At 35.6% G+C, this 21,660-nt stretch overlaps 2 protein-coding genes across 2 annotated transcripts; both read right to left on the bottom strand.

Moving 5' to 3' along the window:
• Positions 1-16,742: 16,742 nt before the first annotated feature.
• LOC130934127 (protein FAR1-RELATED SEQUENCE 5-like) lies at positions 16,743-18,103 on the bottom strand. The gene is made up of 3 exons (XM_057863715.1): positions 17,782-18,103; positions 17,037-17,687; positions 16,743-16,966 (listed from the first exon to the last, which is right to left on the bottom strand). The coding sequence occupies exons 1-3, from the start codon at positions 18,101-18,103 to the stop codon at positions 16,743-16,745; spliced, it is 1,197 nt and encodes a 398-aa protein (XP_057719698.1).
• LOC130934126 (protein FAR1-RELATED SEQUENCE 2-like) lies at positions 18,103-19,753 on the bottom strand. Its single transcript, XM_057863714.1, has 3 exons — positions 19,684-19,753; positions 19,376-19,473; positions 18,103-18,663 (listed from the first exon to the last, which is right to left on the bottom strand). The coding sequence occupies exons 1-3, from the start codon at positions 19,751-19,753 to the stop codon at positions 18,103-18,105; spliced, it is 729 nt and encodes a 242-aa protein (XP_057719697.1).
• Positions 19,754-21,660: the final 1,907 nt, after the last annotated feature.

Here is a 21,660-nt window from a genome sequence, read left to right as displayed (position 1 = left end):
AAATTTAAATTGATTTAAGTTAATTTTTATTGTCTCTCAAATATTTCTGATTTTAAAATAAGACTTAGGAAGATCCATTTTTAGTTCGACAAATCACTTAGATCATGACCAATCTACTTTTTCATAAGGGTCATTCTCACAATTAAATAAATGGGACTATGGTACAAAATGGGATCATGACCAATCTACTTTTTCATAAGTCAAGCAAGGTGCTGGTGCAAAATGAGAGTTGTCAGTGGTCAGATTCTTTTTCAGAATTTGTATTGTTTCCAGGAGATAATTCTTCCAAGGAGATTGATGAATGTCTCCTCAAGCTTATTGTTGCCATGGTGCTGATACTATTGTTGTTTACTTTTCCTATTGTGTATACTCTACTTTATAGTTAAGATGTTTCTTTATTAGTTAGAAGTTTGTTTGAATTATGATGTGGCTTAACAGGGACCATCAAGGTCTAGTATCCTTGAAGAGGTCACTGTTGGCAAGTTATGTGAGTTCAAATGTTGAATCTCCACTTTCAGTCAAGCTAGGTAAGTGCAACCATGGGACAGTTTTATATGTCAGATATACAAATAAACTTGTCTTTTTTATTGAGTGCAGAAACCTGGATGGTTATGTGTTACTGTGATTGGTTACGTCGGGATTTAATTGTAGTCAACTTTGGGGGAAAAGTAATATTGGAAATCTGGAATATATTGCTGAGTATTGAATGTATCTTATTAATTCCAATTACTCTTGTTAATCGACAACTTGTTTTCTTTGGGTAATCTCTGTTCATTCAAGCGGTATTCACTGTGATTTTTATCTCTGATATACATTGTTGCATAGGATCATATGGAATTATATGTCTGCCCAAAGTTTTATGACTTGTATTCAATTGACATCTTAGCCACTAGATTCTGTGAGAGAGAAATGATAATTAATTAGTTAGAGATTTGGTTGGAACGACATGCATCATTCTCTTGTAAACAAATCTTTTAAGATTACATCATTGAAATTATGAACACATAATAAAGTCACAAAAAAGTTAATTACAATTAAAGACTTTGTTGGCATTGTCCATTGAAGTTGTACTCTCTGATTTTTTACAATGAAGCAAAGCTACATATTTGTACTTGATTGATTCTCCTATACATATCACTAAATGTATTTACACAGCATGACTCAAAACCACGACGAAACAAAACCTCCTTCTAAGCAATGGGTTTATCAAAAAGCTTAACATCCATGTTCACATTCTAATACTTCTTTCCTCCTATTTGCTATCATAAACCAGGTTCATGAGCCCAAAAAGCATCTGAATCCGGACAAAAGAGAGAAAAATCTTGGAATTCTCTATTTGCTATGTGCCAATTGACAAAGCGAGCTTGTATCGACTTGAACAGAAAAAGGATGACTGGAAAAAGACAGCATTTATCATCTTCCCTACAAGATCATATTCAAACTTGAAAACAAGGACCAACATAAAATATACTAGAAGCAAAGCAGAAAGCCCATCTAAAAGCAGTTTCTCAAAGGAATAAATAAATGGAGTTATTAACATTTTTCTTTTTTTATCACAAAGACAGTGCTTTATATGTGATAACTCTAAACTCCAGGAACGAAAAATTATGAGGGGCATCCAGCAGTTATTGGCAAGTGGTGGCCTACTGGAAAGAAATAGATAGAAGCTACAAACCCAAATTACCGTGGATGGGACCTTGGAAATTTGGCATCTCAAATATTACTCTATGTTAAAATGTCTATATAAATTTTGAAACATGTTAGAACATCTTAGGATTATGATTTATCTATTAGAACATGTTATTCATTGGAACCTATATAAATTTTGAAATACCATCCTTCTTTCTCAGAACAAAAAATAAAGCATACACAAAGTTGTTAGCTATTTTCATTTTTTTTAGTAGATAATATTCTTTCGGTGAAAGTTCTTTACTTGTAGAAAACAATAAATTAAATGCACACAAATTGAGGATTCACCCAAAATTCAAAAATTATGAACATAGAAATCATATAGGTGTTGACAAAACAAAACAAAATCAATGTGCTAATGAATTATAAATTGAACAAGCATCAAAATATAGCCAAAAGTGCCTCATCCAAGAACAATGTGCCTAACAAAAAGCAATTTAATCTTTATAGTAGATACAACACATAAATAAAATGCAAAACATTACATAGGCATTCAATCAAGCATGTGGTCTGCAATGCAGAAATTAAGCATAATCAAGCAATTTTCAGTGGCATTCAAACCATAATAGCCATAATCCAACACTTGCAACTTAACAAAGATCTACTAAACTAATCCTAACCTATCTTAACCGCTTAAATCCACTAACAACATGTAAATTCTAACTAACTAACTAATTAAAGAAAATAGACTAGAAAGCAGAGCAAAGAGAGAACCTGAGGTGATGACTAGGGTTCTTGAAGCAGAGAAAGGGAAAAAGAATGTAGTGGTACTATGTTATTGCCACTGCTGGAGGTGTAGTGACAATGACGCCAAAGAGGAGGAGCTGGGCTGAGCTCCGAGTTGGAAAGAGAGAAGATGAATGTCGCTGAGGGTGAGAAAAGAGAGAGGAAAAAAAGAAGAAGAAGAAAGTTGCGGTGGGAGAAGGAGATCAAAAAGTGACCCTGCGACCAGAAGATTGGGTTATTTTTAAATATCGACCCAAGGAGCTTTGGCGACCGGGCCTCTTCAGAAGGCTAACCAGAAGAAGAAGAAGAAGAAGAAGCGTGACCCTTTGACCGAGCCCCTGTCTCGACAGGGCAAGCGCTGGCGCCTCCTGGAAGAGAGTGTCCTCACTACCACTGAGGAAGGCGTGTATCAGCCCAAGGCCAAAGAGACTAGGGCTGCCTATGAGGCCATGCTGAGTGTCATTCAATAGCAGCTTAGCCGGTAGCCTCTCAGCATTGTTAGCGGTGTGGCTGATGAGATTCTTGCAGTGCTTAAGAATGATGCTGTTAAGAATCCGGACAAGAAGAAGGAAATTGAGAAGCTTTTGAATCCTATTCCTAATCAAGTGTTTGAGAGGCTGTATCCGAAATAGTGTTAAATAAAATACAAGTCAACTATTTAGGTTCTGAAAAAAGATTGAATTTTTGGCAAGGTAACCTAGCTACATGTGATACGTGGGAGAAGACACTCCAAAACTGAAATTTCCTGAAATTAAAAGACGATTTTGAATAAAATTTTAATTTTTGGCGCAAAGTAAATAAGCAGCTTTGAAATAACTATATATAACAAATTTGGAAAGTAAAATTTTATCTAAAAGATAGATATTTAAAAAATTATATTTAATATTAATTTTATAATATTTAAATTAAATTATATTTTTAAATCTTCGTTATATAATAATCTTAAAAGATAAATATTTAATAAAATCAACATTTGAAATTAAATATTCTTTTTATATAGTCACCAAAAAAAAATATTCCTTTTATATTAATAGATAAGATAAATAAAATAAAATAATTGTCTCGAATTATATAAAGAAGAGCCATAGACCTCTAAGTTACGTTCAATATTTATTTTTTTTAATATTTAATATACCTTAATCTTACGAAAAAGAATATGATTTTTTTATTTTACGTGATTTTTTATTAATTTTTACCATAAATATGATTAAATCTAACAAAAAATGAAAGAATAAATTCGAAACAATAAGTAACGTTCTTCAAAATAACAAAAAATATAAGAGTTATCTAGCGTATATATATTCTATCAAATTTTGTTTGGTTTTACTTTTATTTTATTTTATTCTATACTTTTGTGTGGATTAAAAAATAATGTTTCTAAGATATGAATAATGTTAAAACACAGTAAACTAATTTTGCAAAGGAAAAAATTTCAGTTGCTATAAAAGATGGGTGCATAAATAAACACTAACGTACCTATTAATCTAATTTTTAAAAAAATGTATAATAATAAATGAGATGTTAATTATTATGATGATTATTTCATATTTTGATCAAGAGATTTTGGAATTGAGTCTTAGAAACAAAAAATTGTACCTTTTCATAAGTTATATAATTAAGGTTATTTTAGGAAAAAAATTTATTTTGGAATAATAAAAATATTTAGGATAAATCATAGACTAATTTAATATATAGACAATAGTTTTATACTAAATGTTAAAATTTTTCAATAAATTTTGTATTTAAATTTTGTCAGGGATGTATTTGTCAAAAATTTAAAAAGTTAGGGACCTATCTGTCTTTTTTCCTTTGATTCTTTAGGCTAAAAACAAATAATTAGATATAATTGTAGTATAACTAGTATTAAATTAGAGCAGTTTTTTGGAGATTAAACTAATATAATTCTAATATTAGAATTCAGTTATTTAAATAATATCTATGGTATTAAATTTTAGACCTTAGATATTTATACATTAACATTGTGTTTGCAACTACAAGCAATAAAAATATCCTGACCAAACTGAATATACAAAAATTACTCAAATTCAGACCATCTTTTTTACTACAATAAAATACTAACAATTGTAATATGTTTATAGAAAAAAAAATAAATAAAAAAAAAGAAGCTAAGAATATATTCGTGTAGTTACACAAAAACATTACTAGTTATAAAAAGAGAAAGATAAGAAATCCAAGATATTATAAATAGTTATAATAATATATTATTTTACAAAATATTAATAGTATATTGTAAAGATACTTTCATTTAAGTAAAAAGGTTTTTGGAAGAAAAATTTATTAATAGTATATTAATACTTACAAAAAATAAAATAAAATAAAATACTAATGATTTAATGCAACTTTAATACAATATTAATATAGTAGTGATAACTTGAATTTGATTCGTTTATAGATTTGTAACTGAGTCAAGACAAATTGTTATTGTAACTTGGTTCGTTAACAGTTTAATAAGTTAAGGTTATGATTTTTGGGATGAATTTTGAACTGTAATTTGAACTCATTTATTAATGTGAATTTAATATGGTACTAAAAAAAAATAAAGTCAAAGTAATAAAAGAATAAATTAAAAAATAATGAGGTAACTATTTGATATAAAAATTAAATATAACAAGGTATATAGCAATTTGTATTAAAAATTTAATATTAAATATAATGAAAATAAAAGAATAAAAAAATACTCATAAATATGATTAAATCTAACAAAAAAAATGAAAAGATAAATTGAAAACAAAAAACAACATTCTTCAAAATAACAAAAAATATGAGTGTTATCTAGCGTATATGTATAATCGTAGGCTCCAATGATTTTATTATGCAAAATTTGCAAAGTTGCTAACTTTTCTATAGAGGTATTTTCGGTAAAAAATTTTTAACTAACTTTCATAAAATAATTGCATAATATTTATATTAATAGGAAAAACTATTCATTAATAATACAATTATTTGAATTTATAATTTAAAAACAAATAATTTGTAAAATTATAGTATAATTTAAAAAAGATATAATAGTAATTGGTGCACGAAATTGTGATCACTACTTTTCACAACTCAAATAATCCCCGGTAATGAATTCAAAAACTTGGTGCTCAATACCATGGCATAAACATAACTTCGCACAAATAACCAGCAAGTGTACTGGGTCGTCCAAGTAATAAACCTTACGCGAGTAAGGGTCGATCCCACGGAGATTGTTGGTATGAAACAAGCTATGGTCATCTTGTAAATCTCAGTCAGGCAGACTCAAATGGTTATGGAGGATAACATAAAATATAAGATAAGGATAGAGATACTTATGCAATTCATTGGTGAGAACTTCAGATAAGCGTATGAAGATGCTTTGTCCCTTCCGTCTCTCTGCTTTCCTACTGTCTTCATCCAACCCTTCTTACTTCTTTCCATGGCAAGCTGTATGTTGGGCATCACCGTTGTCAATGGCTACAGTCCCGTCCTCTCAGTGAAAATGTTCAACGCACCCTGTCACGGCACGGCTATTCAGCTGTCGGTTCTCGATCATGTCGGAATAGAATCCAGTGATTCTTTTGCGTCTGTCACTAACGCCCCACAATCGCGAGTTTGAAGCTCGTCACAGTCATTCAATCATTGAATCCTACTCAGAATACCACAGACAAGGTTTAGACCTTCCGGATTCTCTTGAATGCCGCCATCAATTCTAGCTTATACCACAAAGATTCCGGTTAAAGAACCCAAGAGATAAACATTAGAGCCTTGTTTGCTTGTAGAACGGAAGTGGTTGTCAGTCACGCGTTCATAAGTGAGAATGATGATGAGCGTCACATAATCATCACATTCATCAAGTTCTTGGGTGCAAATGAATATCTTGGAATAAGAACAAGCTGAATTGAATAGAAGAACAATAGTAATTGCATTAATACTCGAGGTACAGCAGAGCTCCACACCTTAATCTATGGTGTGTAGAAACTCCACCGTTGAAAATACATAAGAACAAGGTCTAGGCATGGCCGTGAGGCCAGCCTCCCAATAATCTAAGAACTAGACGTCCAAAGATGATCTAGAGATCTGAAGTGATCAAAAGATGAAAATACAATAGTAAAAGGTCCTACTTATAGGGAACTAGTAGCTTAAGAATTACAAAAGATGAGTAAAAGACATAAAAATCCACTTCCGGGCCCACTTGGTGTGTGCTTGGGCTGAGCATTGAAGCATTTTTGTGTAGAGACTCTTCTTGGAGTTAAACGCCAGCTTTTGTGCCAGTTTGGGCGTTTAACTCCCATTCTTGTGCCAGTTTCGGCGTTAAACGCCGGGCAGTTTTGAGCTGATTTGGAACGCCGGTTTGGGCCATCAAATCTCAGGCAAAGTATGGCTGGAAAGCCCAGGATGTCTACTTTCCAACGCCATTGAGAGCGCGCCAATTGGGCTTCTGTAGCTCCAGAAAATCCACTTCGAGTGCAGGGAGGTCAGAATCCAACAGCATCTGCAGTCCTTTTAGTCTCTGAATCAGATTTTTGCTCAGATCCCTCAATTTCAGCCAGAAAATACCTGAAATCTCAGAAAAATACACAAACTCATAGTAAAGTCCAGAAAAGTGAATTTTAACTAAAAAACTAATAAAAAATATACTAAAAACTAACTAAATCTACTAAAAACATACTAAAAACAATGCCAAAAAGCGTACAAATTATCCGCTCATCACAACACCAAACTTAAATTGTTGCTTGTCCCCAAGCAACTGAAAATCAAATAAGATAAAAAGAAGAGAATATGCAATGAATTCCAAAAACATCTATGAAGATCAGTATTAATTAGATGAGCGGGGCTTTTAGCTTTTTGCCTCTGAACAGTTTTGGCATCTCACTCTATCCTTTGAAATTCAGAATGATTGGCTTCTATAGGAACTCGGAATTCAGATAGTGTTATTGATTCTCCTAGTTAAGTATGATGATTCTTGAACACAGCTACTTTATGAGTCTTGGCCGTGGCCCAAAGCACTCTGTCTTCCAGTATTACCACCGGATACATACATGCCACAGACACATAATTGGGTGAACCTTTTCAGATTGTGACTCAGCTTTGCTAGAGTCCCCAATTAGAGGTGTCCAGGGTTCTTAAGCACACTCTTTTTGCCTTGGATCACAACTTCATTATTTTTTTTTCTTTTCATTTCTTTTTCTCTTTCTCCTTTTTTTCGTTTTTTTTCTCTCTTTTTTTTTCACTGCTTTTTCTTGCTTCAAGAATCATTTTTATGATTTTTCAGATCCTCAGTAACATGTCTCTTTTTTCATCATTCTTTCAAGAGCCAACAATTTTAACATTCATGAACAACAAATTCAAAAGACATATGCACTGTTCAAGCATACATTCAGAAAATAAAAGTATTGCCACCACATCAAAATAATTAATCTGTTATAAAATCTGAAATTCATGCAATTCTTCTCTTTTTCAATTAAGAACATATATTTTTTTTTAAGAAAGGTGATGGATTCATAGGACATTCATACTTTTAAGGCATAGACACTAAGACACTAATGATCATAAGACACAAACATGGATAAACATAAGCATGAAAATTTGAAAAACAGGAAAATAAAGAACAAGGAGATTAAAGAACGGGTCCACCTTAGTGATGGCGGCTTGTTCTTCCTCTTGAAGATCTTATGGAGTGCTTGAGCTCCTCAATGTCTCTTCCTTGCCTTTGTTGCTCCTCTCTCATGATTCTTTGATCTTCTCTAATTTCATGGAGGAGGATGGAATGTTCTTGGTGCTCCACCCTTAGTTGTCCCATGTTGGAACTCAATTCTCCTAGGGAGGTGTTGATTTGCTCCCAATAGTTTTGTGGAGGAAAGTGCATCCCTTGAGGTATCTCAGGGATTTCATGATGAGTGGGATCTCTTGTTTGCTCCATCCTTTTCTTAGTGATGGGCTTGTCCTCATCAATGGGGATGTCTCCCTCTATGTCAACTCCAACTGAATAAAAGAGGTGACAAATGAGATGAGGAAAGGCTAACCTTGCCAAGGTAGAGGACTTGTCCGCCACCTTATAAAGTTCTTGGGCTATAACCTCATGAACTTCTACTTCCTCTCCAATCATGATGCTATGGATCATGATGGCCCGGTCTAGAGTAACTTCAGACCGGTTGCTAGTGGGAATGATTGAGCATTGGATAAACTCCAACCATCCCCTAGCTATGGGCTTGAGGTCATGCCTTCTCAATTGAACCGGCTTCCCTCTTGAATCTCTCTTCCATTGGGCGCCCTCTTCACAAATGTCTGTGAGGACTTGGTCCAACCTTTGATCAAAGTTGACCCTTCTAGTGTAAGGATGTTCATCTCCTTGCATCATGGGCAAGTTGAATGCCAACCTTACATTTTCCGGACTAAAATCTAAGTATTTTCCCCGAACCATTGTAAGCCAATTCTTTGGGTTCGGGTTCACACTTTGATCATGGTTCTTGGTGATCCATGCATTGGCATAGAACTCTTGAACCATTAAGATTCCGACTTGTTGAATGGGGTTGGTAAGAACTTCCCAACCTCTTCTTCGGATCTCATGTCGGATCTCCGGATATTCACTCTTTTTGAGTTTAAAAGGGACCTCGGGGATCACCTTCTTCAAGGCCACAACTTCATAGAAGTGGTCTTGATGCACCCTTGAGATGAATCTCTCCATCTCCCATGACTCGGAGGTGGAAGCTTTTGCCTTCCCTTTCCTCTTTCTAGAGGTTTCTCCGGCCTTAGGTGCCATAAATGGTTATGAAAAAGCAAAAAGCAATGCTTTTACCACACCAAACTTAAAAGGTTTGCTCGTCCTCGAGCAAAAGAAGAAAGAAGAGAGTAGAAGAAGAAGAAGAAAGTGGTTTGAATTTTGAATGGTAAGGTAGGTGGGGTTTTATGAAGGATGGATGTGAGTGGTGAAGAGAATAGTGGGATTTAATAGGTGAGGGATTTTTGGGGAAGAGTGGTAGAGGTGATTGGTGAATGAGTGAAGAAGAAGAGAGAGGGTGGTGGGGTAGGTGGGGATCCTGTGGGGTCCACAGATCCTGAGGTGTCAAGGAAAATTCAACCCTGCACCAAGTGGCGTGCAAAAATGCACCCTTTGCCAATTCTGGCGTTAAACGCCGGGCTGATGCCCATTTCTGGCTTTTAACGCCAGCTTCTTGCCCATTCCTGGCGTTTAACGCCAGTCTGGTGCCCCTTTTTGGCGTTAAACGCCCAGAATAGTGCCAGACTGGGCGTTAAACGCCCATTTGCTGCCCTTACTGGCATTTAAACGCCAGCAAGGCCTTCCTCCAGGGTGTGCTATTTTTCTTTTTGTTTTTCATTCTGTTTCTGCTTTTTCAATTGATTTTGTGACTTCCCATGATCATCAACCTATAAAAATCATAAAATAACAAAAGAAATAGATAGATATAATAAAATTGGGTTGCCTCCCAACAAGCGCTTCTTTAATGTCAGTAGCTTGACAGTGGGCTCACATGGAGCCTCACAGATACTCAGAGCAATGTTGGAACCTCCCAACACCAAACTTAGAGTTTGAATGTGGGGGTTCAACACCAAACTTAGAGTTTGGTTGTGGCCTCCCAACACCAAACTTAGAGTTTGACTGTGGGGGCTCTATTTGACTCTATTTTGAGAGAAGCTCTTCATGCTTCCTCTCCATGTTGACAGAGGGATATCCTTGAGCCTTAAACACAAAGGATTTTTCATTCACTTGAATGATCAATTCTCCTCTGTCAACATCAATCACAGCCTTTGCTGTGGCTAGGAAGGGTCTGCCAAGGATGATGGATTCATCCATGCACTTCCCAGTCTCTAGGACTATGAAATCAGCAGGGATGTAATGGTCTTCAATCTTTACTAGAACATCCTCTACAAGTCCATAAGCTTTTTTTCTTGAATTGTCTGCCATCTCTAGTGAGATTCTTGCAGCTTGTACCTCAAAGATCCCTAGCTTCTCCATTACAGAGAGAGGCATGAGGTTTACACTTGACCCTAGGTCACACAAGGCCTTTTTGAAGGTCATGGTGCCTATGGCGCAAGGTATTGAGAACTTTCCAGGATCCTGTCTCTTTTGAGGTAATCTCTGCCTAGACAAGTCATCCAGTTCTTTGGTGAGCAAAGGGGGTTCATCCTCCCAAGTCTCATTACCAAATAACTTGTCATTTAGCTTCATGATTGCTCCAAGGTATTTAGCAACTTGCTCTTCAGTGACATACTCATCCTCTTCAGAGGAAGAATACTCATCAGATCTCATGAATGGCAGAAGTAAATCCAATGGAATCTCTATGGTCTCATTTTGAGCCTCAGATTCCCATGGTTCCTCATTAGGGAACTCATTGGAGGCCAGTGGACGTCCATGGAGGTCTTCCTCAGTGGCGTTTACTGCCTCTTCCTCCTCTCCAAATTCGGCCATGTTGATGGCCTTGCACTCTCCTTTTGGATTCTCTTCTGTATTGCTTGGAAGAGTACTATGAGGGAGTTCAATAACTTTCTTACTCAGCTGACCCACTTGTGCCTCCAAGTTTCTAATGGAGGACCTTGTTTCAGTCATGAAACTTTGAGTGGTTTTGATTAGATCAGAGACCATGGTTGCTAAGTCAGAGTAGCTCTGCTTAGAATTCTCTGTCTGTTGCTGAGAAGATGATGGAAAAGGCTTGCCATTGCTAAACCTGTTTCTTCCACCCTTATTGTTGTTGAAACCTTGTTGAGGTCTCTGTTGATCCTTCCATGAGAAATTTAGATGATTTCTCCATGAAGAATTATAGGTGTTTCCATAGGGTTCTCCCATGTAATTCACCTCTTCCATTGAAGGGTTCTCAGGATCATAAGCTTCTTCTTCAGATGAAGCATCCTTAGTACTGCCTGGTGCATTTTGCATTCCAGACAGACTTTGAAAAATCAAATTGACTTGCTGAGTCAATATCTTGTTCTGAGCCAATATGGCATTCAGAGTATCAATCTCAAGAATTCCTTTCTTCTGATTTGTCCCATTGTTCACAGGATTCCTTTCAGAAGTGTACATGAATTGGTTATTTGCAACCATTTCAATTAGTTCTTGAGCTTCTGTAGGCGTCTTCTTCAGATGAAGAGATCCTCCAACAGAGCTATCCAAAGACATCTTGGACAGTTCAGACAGCCCATCATAGAAAATACCTATGATGCTCCATTCAGAAAGCATGTCAGAGGGACACTTTCTGATTAATTGTTTGTATCGTTCCCAAGTTTCATAGAGGGATTCTCCTTCCTTCTGTCTGAAGGTTTGGACTTCCACTCTAAGCTTACTCAATTTTTGAGGTGGAAAGAACTTTGCCAAGAAGGCATTGACTAGCTTTTCCCAAGAGTTCAGGCTTTCTTTAGGTTGTGAGTCCAACCATATCCTAGCTCTGTCTCTTACAGCAAAAGGGAATAGCATAAGTCTGTAGACCTCTGGGTCAACCCCATTAGTCTTGACAGTGTCACAGATTTGCAAGAACTCAGCTAAAAACTGATGAGGATTTTCCAATGGAAGTCCATGGAACTTGCAATTCTGTTGCATTAGAGAAACTAATTGAGGCTTAAGCTCAAAGTTGTTTGCTCCAATGGCAGGGATAGAGATGCTTCTCCCATAGAAGTCGGGAGTAGGTGCAGTAAAGTCACCCAGCACCTTCCTTGCATTGTTGGCATTGTTGTTATTTTCTGCTGCCATAGGTTCTTCTTCCTTGAAGAATTCTGTTAGGTCCTCTACAGAGAGTTGCGCTTTAGCTTCTCTTAGCTTTCGCTTCAAGGTCCTTTCAGGTTCAGGGTCAGCTTCAACAAGAATGCCTTTGTCTTTGTTCCTGCTCATATGAAAGAGAAGAGAACAAGAAAATGTGGAATCCTCTATGTCACAGTATAGAGATTCCTTGAGGTGTCAGAGGAAAAGAAAAATAGAAGGAAGAGGTAGAAAATTCGAACTTATCAATGAAAGATGGAGTTCGAATTGTGCATTGAGGAGTGGTGTTAGTCCATAAATAGAAGGATGTGAGAAGAAGGGAAGAAATTTTCAAAAATTAAGTAAAAGATTTTTGAAAATATTTTGAAAAACACTAATTGATTTTCGAAAACCAAGAGTGGAAAAGAAATCAAGTGATTTTTGAAAAAGATTTTGAAATCAGAAATAAAAAAGTTATGATTGAAAACTATTTTGAAAAAGATGAAATAAAAATATATGATTGAAAAGATATGATTTGAAAAACAATTTAAAAAAAAAGATTTGATTTTAAGAATTAATGACTTGGCTAACAAGAAAAGATATGATTCAAACATTAAACCTTTCTCAACAGAAAAGGCAACATACTTGAATTGTTGAATCAAATCATTAATTGTTAGCAAGTATCTTTGAAAATGGAAAGAAATTGATTTTGAAAATATATGATTGAAAAGATATGATTTGAAAAAGATTTGATTTTGAAAAACTTTGAAAACTTGAAAAAAATTTGCATTAAAAACAGAATCTTCCCTCTTGTGCCATCCTGGCATTAAACGCCCAGAATGGTATCCATTCTGGCGTTTAACGCCCAAAATGCTACCCTTTTGGGCGTTAAACGCCCAGCCAGGTATCCTGGCTGGCGTTTAAACGCCAGTTTTCCTTCTTCACTGGGCGTTTTGAACGCCCAGCTTTTTCTGTATAATTCCTCTGCTGCATGTACTGAATCTTCAGTTCTCTGTATTATTGACTTGAAAAGACACAAATTAAAAATATTTTTGGATTTTTAATAATGAGGAATAATCAAAATGCAACTAAAATCAAATAACAATGCATGCAAGACACCAAACTCAGCAGTTTGTATACTACTGACACTAACAATGAGAATGCATATGAGAAACAACAAAACACTCAAGTCAAGAGAATTCAAAGATCAGAGCAATGAGATCATCAAGAACATCTTGAAGATCACTTAAGACACATGAATGAATTCGAAAAATACAAGAAGAACAGAAACATGCAATTGACACCAAACTTAAAATGAGACACTAGACTCAAACAAGAAATATTTTTGGTTTTTATGATTTTGTAATTTTTTTTTTGGATTTTTCGAAAATTAAGTGGAAAAGAAAATAAAGATATCAAAATTCTTAATGAGAATTCCAGGAATCATGCAATGTTAGTCTAAAGCTTCAGTTTAAAGGAATTAGACATGGTTAGCCAAGCTTCAGCAGGACATTGCATTCAAGAGCTAAATTGATGAAAATCAATCAGCTTTGGTGATGACAAGAACATCACCTTGAAACACTAGAATTCATTCTTAAGAACTCTGAAAAATACCTAATCTAAGCAACAAGATGAACCGTCAGTTGTCCATACTCGAAACAATCCCCGGCAACGGCGCCAAAAACTTGGTGCACGAAATTGTGATCACTAATTTTCACAACTTAAATAATCCCCGGTAATGAATCCAAAAACTTGGTGCTCAATACCATGGCATAAACACAACTTCGCACAACTAACCAGCAAGTGCACTGGGTCGTCCAAGTAATAAACCTTACGCGAGTAAGGGTCGATCCCACGGAGATTGTTGGTATGAAGCAAGCTATGGTCATCTTGTAAATCTCAGTCAGGCAGACTCAAATGGTTATGGAGGATAACATAAAATATAAGATAAGGATAGAGATACTTATGCAATTCATTGGTGAGAACTTCAGATAAGCGTATGAAGATGCTTTGTCCCTTCCATCTCTCTGCTTTCCTACTGTCTTCATCCAACCCTTCTTACTTCTTTCCATGGCAAGCTGTATGTTGGGCATCACCGTTGTCAATGGCTACAGTCCCGTCCTCTCAGTGAAAATGTTCAACGCACCCTGTCACGGCACGGCTATTCAGCTGTCGGTTCTTGATCATGTCGGAATTGAATCCAGTGATTCTTTTGCGTCTGTCACTAACGCCCCACAATCGCGAGTTTGAAGCTCGTCACAGTCATTCAATCATTGAATCCTACTCAGAATACCACAGACAAGGTTTAGACCTTCCAGATTCTCTTGAATGCCGCCATCAATTCTAGCTTATACCACGAAGATTCCGGTTAAAGAACCCAAGAGATAAACATTAGAGCCTTGTTTGCTTGTAGAACGGAAGTGGTTGTCAGTCACGCGTTCATAAGTGAGAATGATGATGAGCGTCACATAATCATCACATTCATCAAGTTCTTGGGTGCAAATGAATATCTTGGAATAAGAACAAGCTGAATTGAATAGAAGAACAATAGTAATTGCATTAATACTCGAGGTACAACAGAGCTCCACACCTTAATCTATGGTGTGTAGAAACTCCACCGTTGAAAATACATAAGAACAAGGTCTAGGCATGGCCGTGAGGCCAGCCTCCCAATAATCTAAGAACTAGACGTCCAAAGATGATCTAGAGATCTGAAGTGATCAAAAGATGAAAATACAATAGTAAAAGGTCCTACTTATAGGGAACTAGTAGCTTAAGAATTACAAAGATGAGTAAAAGACATAAAAATCCACTTCCGGGCCCACTTGGTGTGTGCTTGGGCTGAGCATTGAAGCATTTTCGTGTAGAGACTCTTCTTGGAGTTAAACGCCAGCTTTTGTGCCAGTTTGGGCGTTTAACTCCCATTCTTGTGCCAGTTTCGGCGTTAAACGCCGGGCAATTTTGAGCTGATTTTGAACGCCGATTTGGGCCATCAAATCTCGGGCAAAGTATGGATTATTATACATTGCTGGAAAGCCCAGGATGTCTACTTTCCAACGCCGTTGAGAGCGCACCAATTGGGCTTTTGTAGCTCCATAAAATCCACTTCGAGTACAGGGAGGTCAGAATCCAACAGCATCTGCAGTCCTTTTAGTCTCTGAATCAGATTTTTGCTCAGATCCCTCAATTTCAGCCAGAAAATACCTGAAATCACCGAAAAACACACAAACTCATAGTAAAGTCTAGAAAAGTGAATTTTAACTAAAAAACTAATAAAAAATATACTAAAAACTAACTAAATCTACTAAAAACATACTAAAAACAATGCCAAAAAGCGTACAAATTATCCGCTCATCAGTAATAAATGAGACTATTTACTTTCTCCTAATAATATAATCATATACTCCAAGAATAATGCTAAGAAAAAAATTTTTATTTTTTAATCATTTACTAAGAAAATAACAAGGAGTGAATTTTCATACATTTTTTATTCAAATGATAAACAATTTGCAAAAATAAAATTGATGTGAAATAGGGTCTAGGAGTCAAAAAGAGGTGGAACTTCTATTCTATATATACGCTATTTCGCGCTGAGCGAGGCTGCTTTCCCTCCTTACGTTGGAGTATAGGCTTTCTATACTTTTTATTCCATACGTTTTTTCTTCCAATGATAAACAATTTGAAAATATACTAGTTTCAATTTAAATTTAAATTTGAATATCAAATGAAAAAATTAAATATCTTAGTTATTTGTTACAATATATTGACAAAAAATTGGATTTAGTTTAAAAATTAGATATCTTTTCGCATTTATTAGGATATCTTTATTTAAAAAAAAAATAGATTTTTCGTTATCTTTGTTAGTTATATCTATAAATAACCGTGTTTATCATGAAGTTTTAAACCTAACACTTTTTTTTTTTACCAATCACTGCAGATCAGAAAAGCAGAGAATATGAGTAAGGTAATCACGCTTGTTTTTGTTAAATGATTGGATTATTAGTTTTTTGTAAATTTTGTTTAGTAGTTTTTTTAGTCTAATAAAAATACTGAAATTTATTTGGCTTGAGCAGTTCTCACTGGATGTCTCTGTAACTTCTAAGGAAGAATCAAACATGCACTTTTCTGCCTTGGATGGAAAGGTAATCCATTTTTTGGGCTACAATACCCGAATATGCATTACTTTCTTGGCATACTCTATTTAACATGTCTTTAATTATCTTTTGTGATGTTTATAGTTGCTGTGTTGTAACCTTAGTATATAAGTAACGCGTCTTATTGTATGGCATCTTGTAGCTCGGAAAGGGTGTTGCCGAGACACTGTCGACGATGATTCGCGAAGCTGTTATGCAAGGGATAACAGCAGTTCTCCCAGAAATTGTGAAAACAGTTGGTTCTTCACCAAAAGTGGGAGTGACGGTGTAAAGCTTTCAATTGCTACTCCAGTTGTTACACCGCCGTCGGACACTTTGAAACGCAAAAAGCTTTCGAATACTGCTCCAGTTGTTACTCCGCTATCAGACCCTTTGAAAGTAATACTTGATGCCAATTCCTCAATGTATTTGGGTGACGAACCAGTCACAAAGAAGAGTACTTGGAGGTGCAAAGGAAAAAAGCGTGGATTACCGGTCAACGCAGTTAAGGTTTTATCTTTTTATTTTTAAATAACAACCATCCACATAGCTGCCACTGACAATGCGCCATAGCGCATTAAAAATTCTCTTTCTCTGTCTTGCGTAGTGTCTCCAGCAGAACTTTCATCCAGATACTTCTTGGCATCCTTCGACCATCTTCTCAAAAGAAGACTATCTGGCAACTTCTGTAAACCTAACCTTTTCATTGCACAAAACGTGGCTGCAAGGAATGCCTTCACTTCTCCACCGACTACATTCACACTCCATATGCTCAGTATTGCGATAATAAAGTACGTTATAAATATGTTGTCTCCTGTCACACTCCTTAACTTTTAACACAACAGTGGTTGATATGTTTTCCTCGTTTATTACATCTAATGCGACTACTCCTTGAATCTCCTTTTTTACTTCTCCAAGAATCTCCCTTGTGCAAAAATTGGCAGCAGAAAGCTCTAATGCTTCTAGCCCAGTAGTTAGAACGGGCTCCCCATACAGCGTCTTAAATTGAGAAACTAATTCATTGTTTCTATAGTCCCTGAGAGCATGTTCAAGATTTTGGACCAACTCTAGAAGACTTTGACGAATGCCAATAAACCTCTTGATGAAGTTGTTTATCGCTTCACACCTTGATGTTGTTCTAAATCCAGCACAGAATTTATTCCTCAAGTAAGCGCTTGCCCAACTTTTTCTCTTCTCATATTCATTTAGAACCCATTCATTTTCCTCCAACCCATATTTTTTTATCATATTCTCCCAATATTCTTCAAATTCATCCGGATGCCATGGAGCATACAAACATCTTCTGAAGTCATTGAAAAAATTTTTGTTTTTTATGTTTGCCGTTACATTCTTCTGAATGTGCCAACCACATAATCGGTGAGTTGCATCTGGGAAGATTTCTCGAATTACTGCCTTTATTGCTTCGTCTCCGTCTGTGACCACAACACTGGGAGACTTATTCAGCATGACTTCTAGAAAGTTTTGCATCAACCACGTATATGTTGGTCCATTCGTCCTCTACCAAGGCAAAACCAAATATACATGTTTGGCGGTGATGGTTACAACCTGAGAAGATTACCAACGGCCTTCTGTACTTATTCTTCCGGTAGGTTGTATCGAATGTAAGCACATCTCCAAAGCACTGATAATCGGACCTACAAATGCCATCTGCCCAAAATAAATTTGCCAGCCGACCTTCATCAGTAGAACTGTACCTTGCCATGGCCATCGAGTCGACATCTGCTTTCCCAAGTAGATAGCTAATCGTTGCATTAGAATCCCCACCAATGAACTTTGCACGACGAGTTCTTTGAAAGTGATTATCTAGGTCCTTCTTTGTGAACCCGACATTGGCATAACCATCGACTTGGCCTACCATTAGTCCCATTATTTTAGAGGTTGAAGACCATGATCATGCATGGTATTCACCTGAGCTTTTTGTGGCTCAGTCAACCCTCGGTGGTTTGGAATAAGGTGTACCAAGCATTGTGGGACAAGATCGTGGTTGTGTTTCTCGACTAATTTTTTAACCCTCCAAGTCAAAGTTTTAGTGTCAAGATACACCGCAAGCATGGCTTCACAGCCAGTGCGAGTCAGCGCTCTATGCTCCCTCTTCCTACTCATACTAGATATGTATTTCTCGGCTCTCTTTCCTTCCTTGCTGCAAAAAAACCTCCTTCTACGCTGTGTTCCATCTTTTCCACGTGCTGTATCACCCTTGCAAATTCCAAACCCGAGACACATCGCATAACGTACATACAAGTTATAAGCTGCATCTGATGATTCAAAGGTCTGGTTTATAATATCATCGGCCGTCACAGACACACACTTACTACTGTTGCCACCGCAATCACAAGTGCAGTTAATATTTTCTTCTGCACCAGTCATAATGGAATCTTTGATGTTGTCTTGTGAACTGAGTGGTTTCGAGTCAATATTCATTGCACCCTAATATTCAGGACAATTACCTAGTAATTAAGCCTAAGTACATAATGATTATATAGCCAAGTACTGAAGCATTTCAACAATGGCAAGAATTTTTACAATGTTAGGAAAACTAGGAAGTTGAAAACTTCAACAAGAAGACTCAGCAATTCAACTGATTAATTTAACTGCTAATATATAACAGTATAGATCATAGAACCATCAGGAGTAAAATGCGCGTGAAATTAGCATTCAGCAACAATTCGTTACAAAAATATAGCAAGATACAACAATAGCATGGCAATTAGGCAACGGAAAAACTTAGCTAAATTCATAACAGCAGCAAAATTAATACTACCAACAGTATTCAGCATTAAGCAAGAAAAATTATCTTTCAGCAACAAACAACACTTGATTTGATTTCCATTTTTGACATTCAGCAACAATTCGTTACAAAACAGTAACTAGTAATCCCTAATCACACTAAACCTGAAATTAATAAAGCTAAACAAAAATTTCAATAATGAATTGATCTCTATTTTTAGCAGCAGCAAGAAAATTTCAACAAAAATTTCAGGAATTAAAAAAAGGGCAACAACACAAAATCAATTATTTGCTATAATCCATTTACAGTTTCACATTGAACAAAAACTTCTAACCTTTAATGTTGTAATTTATTAGCTAGTGCAAGAGGTTCAATTTGTGGTTCAGAATTTGATTTCACTACTAGTGTTACCTGCAGTGGTATAGCATAGACTATTCTAGTCGTAGATTTTGCAACTGTACAGTTTGACAGGACATTAATACAAGATTTTGCAATTATTTTTGAATAGTCTGAAAATATAGAAATAGGTTCATCTTTGAATATAAATCAACCAATGTTCTATAGAGTGATAAGAAAAAGAATAAAAGAAAAAATAACACAAACTACTGCTGGAATAACCTATCTCAAAAATGATGAACAAAAATGATCAATAAAAACTACGAAGTGTATATAGTGGCTATATGTAAAGAATGAAAAAAACCAAGCGAGTTCCAGAGTACCTAACAAATCAGGAAGATTCACAAGATGTTTTATAGGAATCAATAATATAGCAAGATACAACAATAGCATGGCAATTAGGCAACGAAAAAACTCATCTAAATTCATAACAACAGCAAAATTAATACTACTAACAGCATTAAGCAAGAAAAATTATCTTTCAGCAACAAACAACACTTGATTTGATTTTCATTTTTAACATTCAGCGACAATTCGTTACAAAACAGTAACTAGTAATCCCTAATCACACTAAACCTAAAATCAATAAAGCTAAACAACAATTTCAATAATGAATTGATCTCTATTTTTAGGAATTAAAAAAAGGGCAATAGCACAAAATCAATTATTTGCTATAATCCATCCACAGTTTTACATTCAACAAAAACTTCTGGACCTTTAATGTTGCAATTTATTAGCTGGTACAAGAGGTTCAATTTGTGGTTCAGAATTTGATTTCACTACTAGTGTTACCTGCATGATTTCACTACTAGTGTTACCTGCAGTGATATAGCATAGACTATTTTAGTCATAGATTTTGCAACCGTACAATTTGACAGGAGATAAATACAAGATTTTGCAATTATTTTTGAATAGTCTGGAAATATAGAAATAGGTTCATCTTTGAATATAAATCAACCAATGTTCTGTAGAGTGATAAGAAAAAAATAAAAGAAAAAATAACACAAACTACTGTTGGAATAACCTATCTCAAAAATGATGAACAAAAAAGATCAATAAAAACTAAGAAGTGTATATAGTTGCTATATGTAAAGAATGAAAAAAATCAGGCGAGTTCCGGAGTACCTAACAAATCAGGAAGATTCACAGGATGTTTTATAGGAATCAATAATATAGCAACATCTTGGGAGAAAGCAACAATTCATATCATTGATGAAGATGGGAGAAAAATTTCTTGAGAGATAAATTCTATATTATAAAAAGCTTATTTAAAAATATACAAATAATATATAATGTTCAAAATTAGTTTAGGCGAAAGAATGAAAAAGATGTTTTTCATTATCCATTCATAGTTTCACATTTAAAAATCAACAATGGGTCACATTCAAAAATCAACAACAGCGGGTAGTGAAGAAGAAGAGAAGAACCGAGGAAGTGAAGGCAGTGCCGCTTACCTTCGACGGCGACATGGACAGCGCCCGGCGAGACTACAGCGAGTGGCTACACAGCTGCGAGCTGCTCCAAGTTCGAGAGAATCCAGAGAGGACAGGGACAGGGGAAGGAGAACGCCGAATTACAAGAGAGGAAGCAGAGGCGCCGACAGCACGGACGGCGGCGGCACCGAGGCAGAACCGTAGCAGGGAGAACTTAGGGTTTTGGTAGGGTGAATTTGATTTGGGTTTAGCGTTCAGGGAGATACTGATATATGAATTCACGTATTGGGAGTGGGGTGGGTGCTAGGGAGAATGGGTGGGTGTTAGGGGTAAGGGGTGGGTTTGGAAAGTGGATCGGACCATTTTTTAAGTCAGTTTTTGATTGAATCGGTTAGACCAATCGGTCTGATCGGATTTTAGAATATTAAAATTAGTTTTATTTTGGTTAATTAAAAAATTTTTAAAAAATCAGTTCACTTAGAACGTTCAATAATACGACGACACGTAGGCATCTTTATAAAAAGACATTTTCAGTAACTTGATGGGAGCATCCCCCATAAACTAAAGGGATGATTTATGCAATTAGTGTATGTATCTTGATTAAATTCAATTCACCTTGATGCTAATGTCGAAGGAGTATTTTTTAAGTCATAGATATTTTTTTGAGTTGTTGTGTTTATGTGTTAGATAATTTTAGATACGATATTTATTTAGTATTCGTTCGATATATGTGTCTAATTGTATTTTAATAAAAAAATATTTCTTTAAACATATTGACACACACTTAAATATTATTATGCATTAGTCATGTCCAACTTCATTTTTAACTTATATTCTTAAAATACATTTAGACATAATATATATTAT

This window comes from Arachis stenosperma, chromosome 6 (assembly GCF_014773155.1).
Source record: "Arachis stenosperma cultivar V10309 chromosome 6, arast.V10309.gnm1.PFL2, whole genome shotgun sequence".
Taxonomy (NCBI): Eukaryota; Viridiplantae; Streptophyta; class Magnoliopsida; order Fabales; family Fabaceae; genus Arachis; species Arachis stenosperma.
This window is presented reverse-complemented; position numbering and strand designations above follow the sequence as displayed.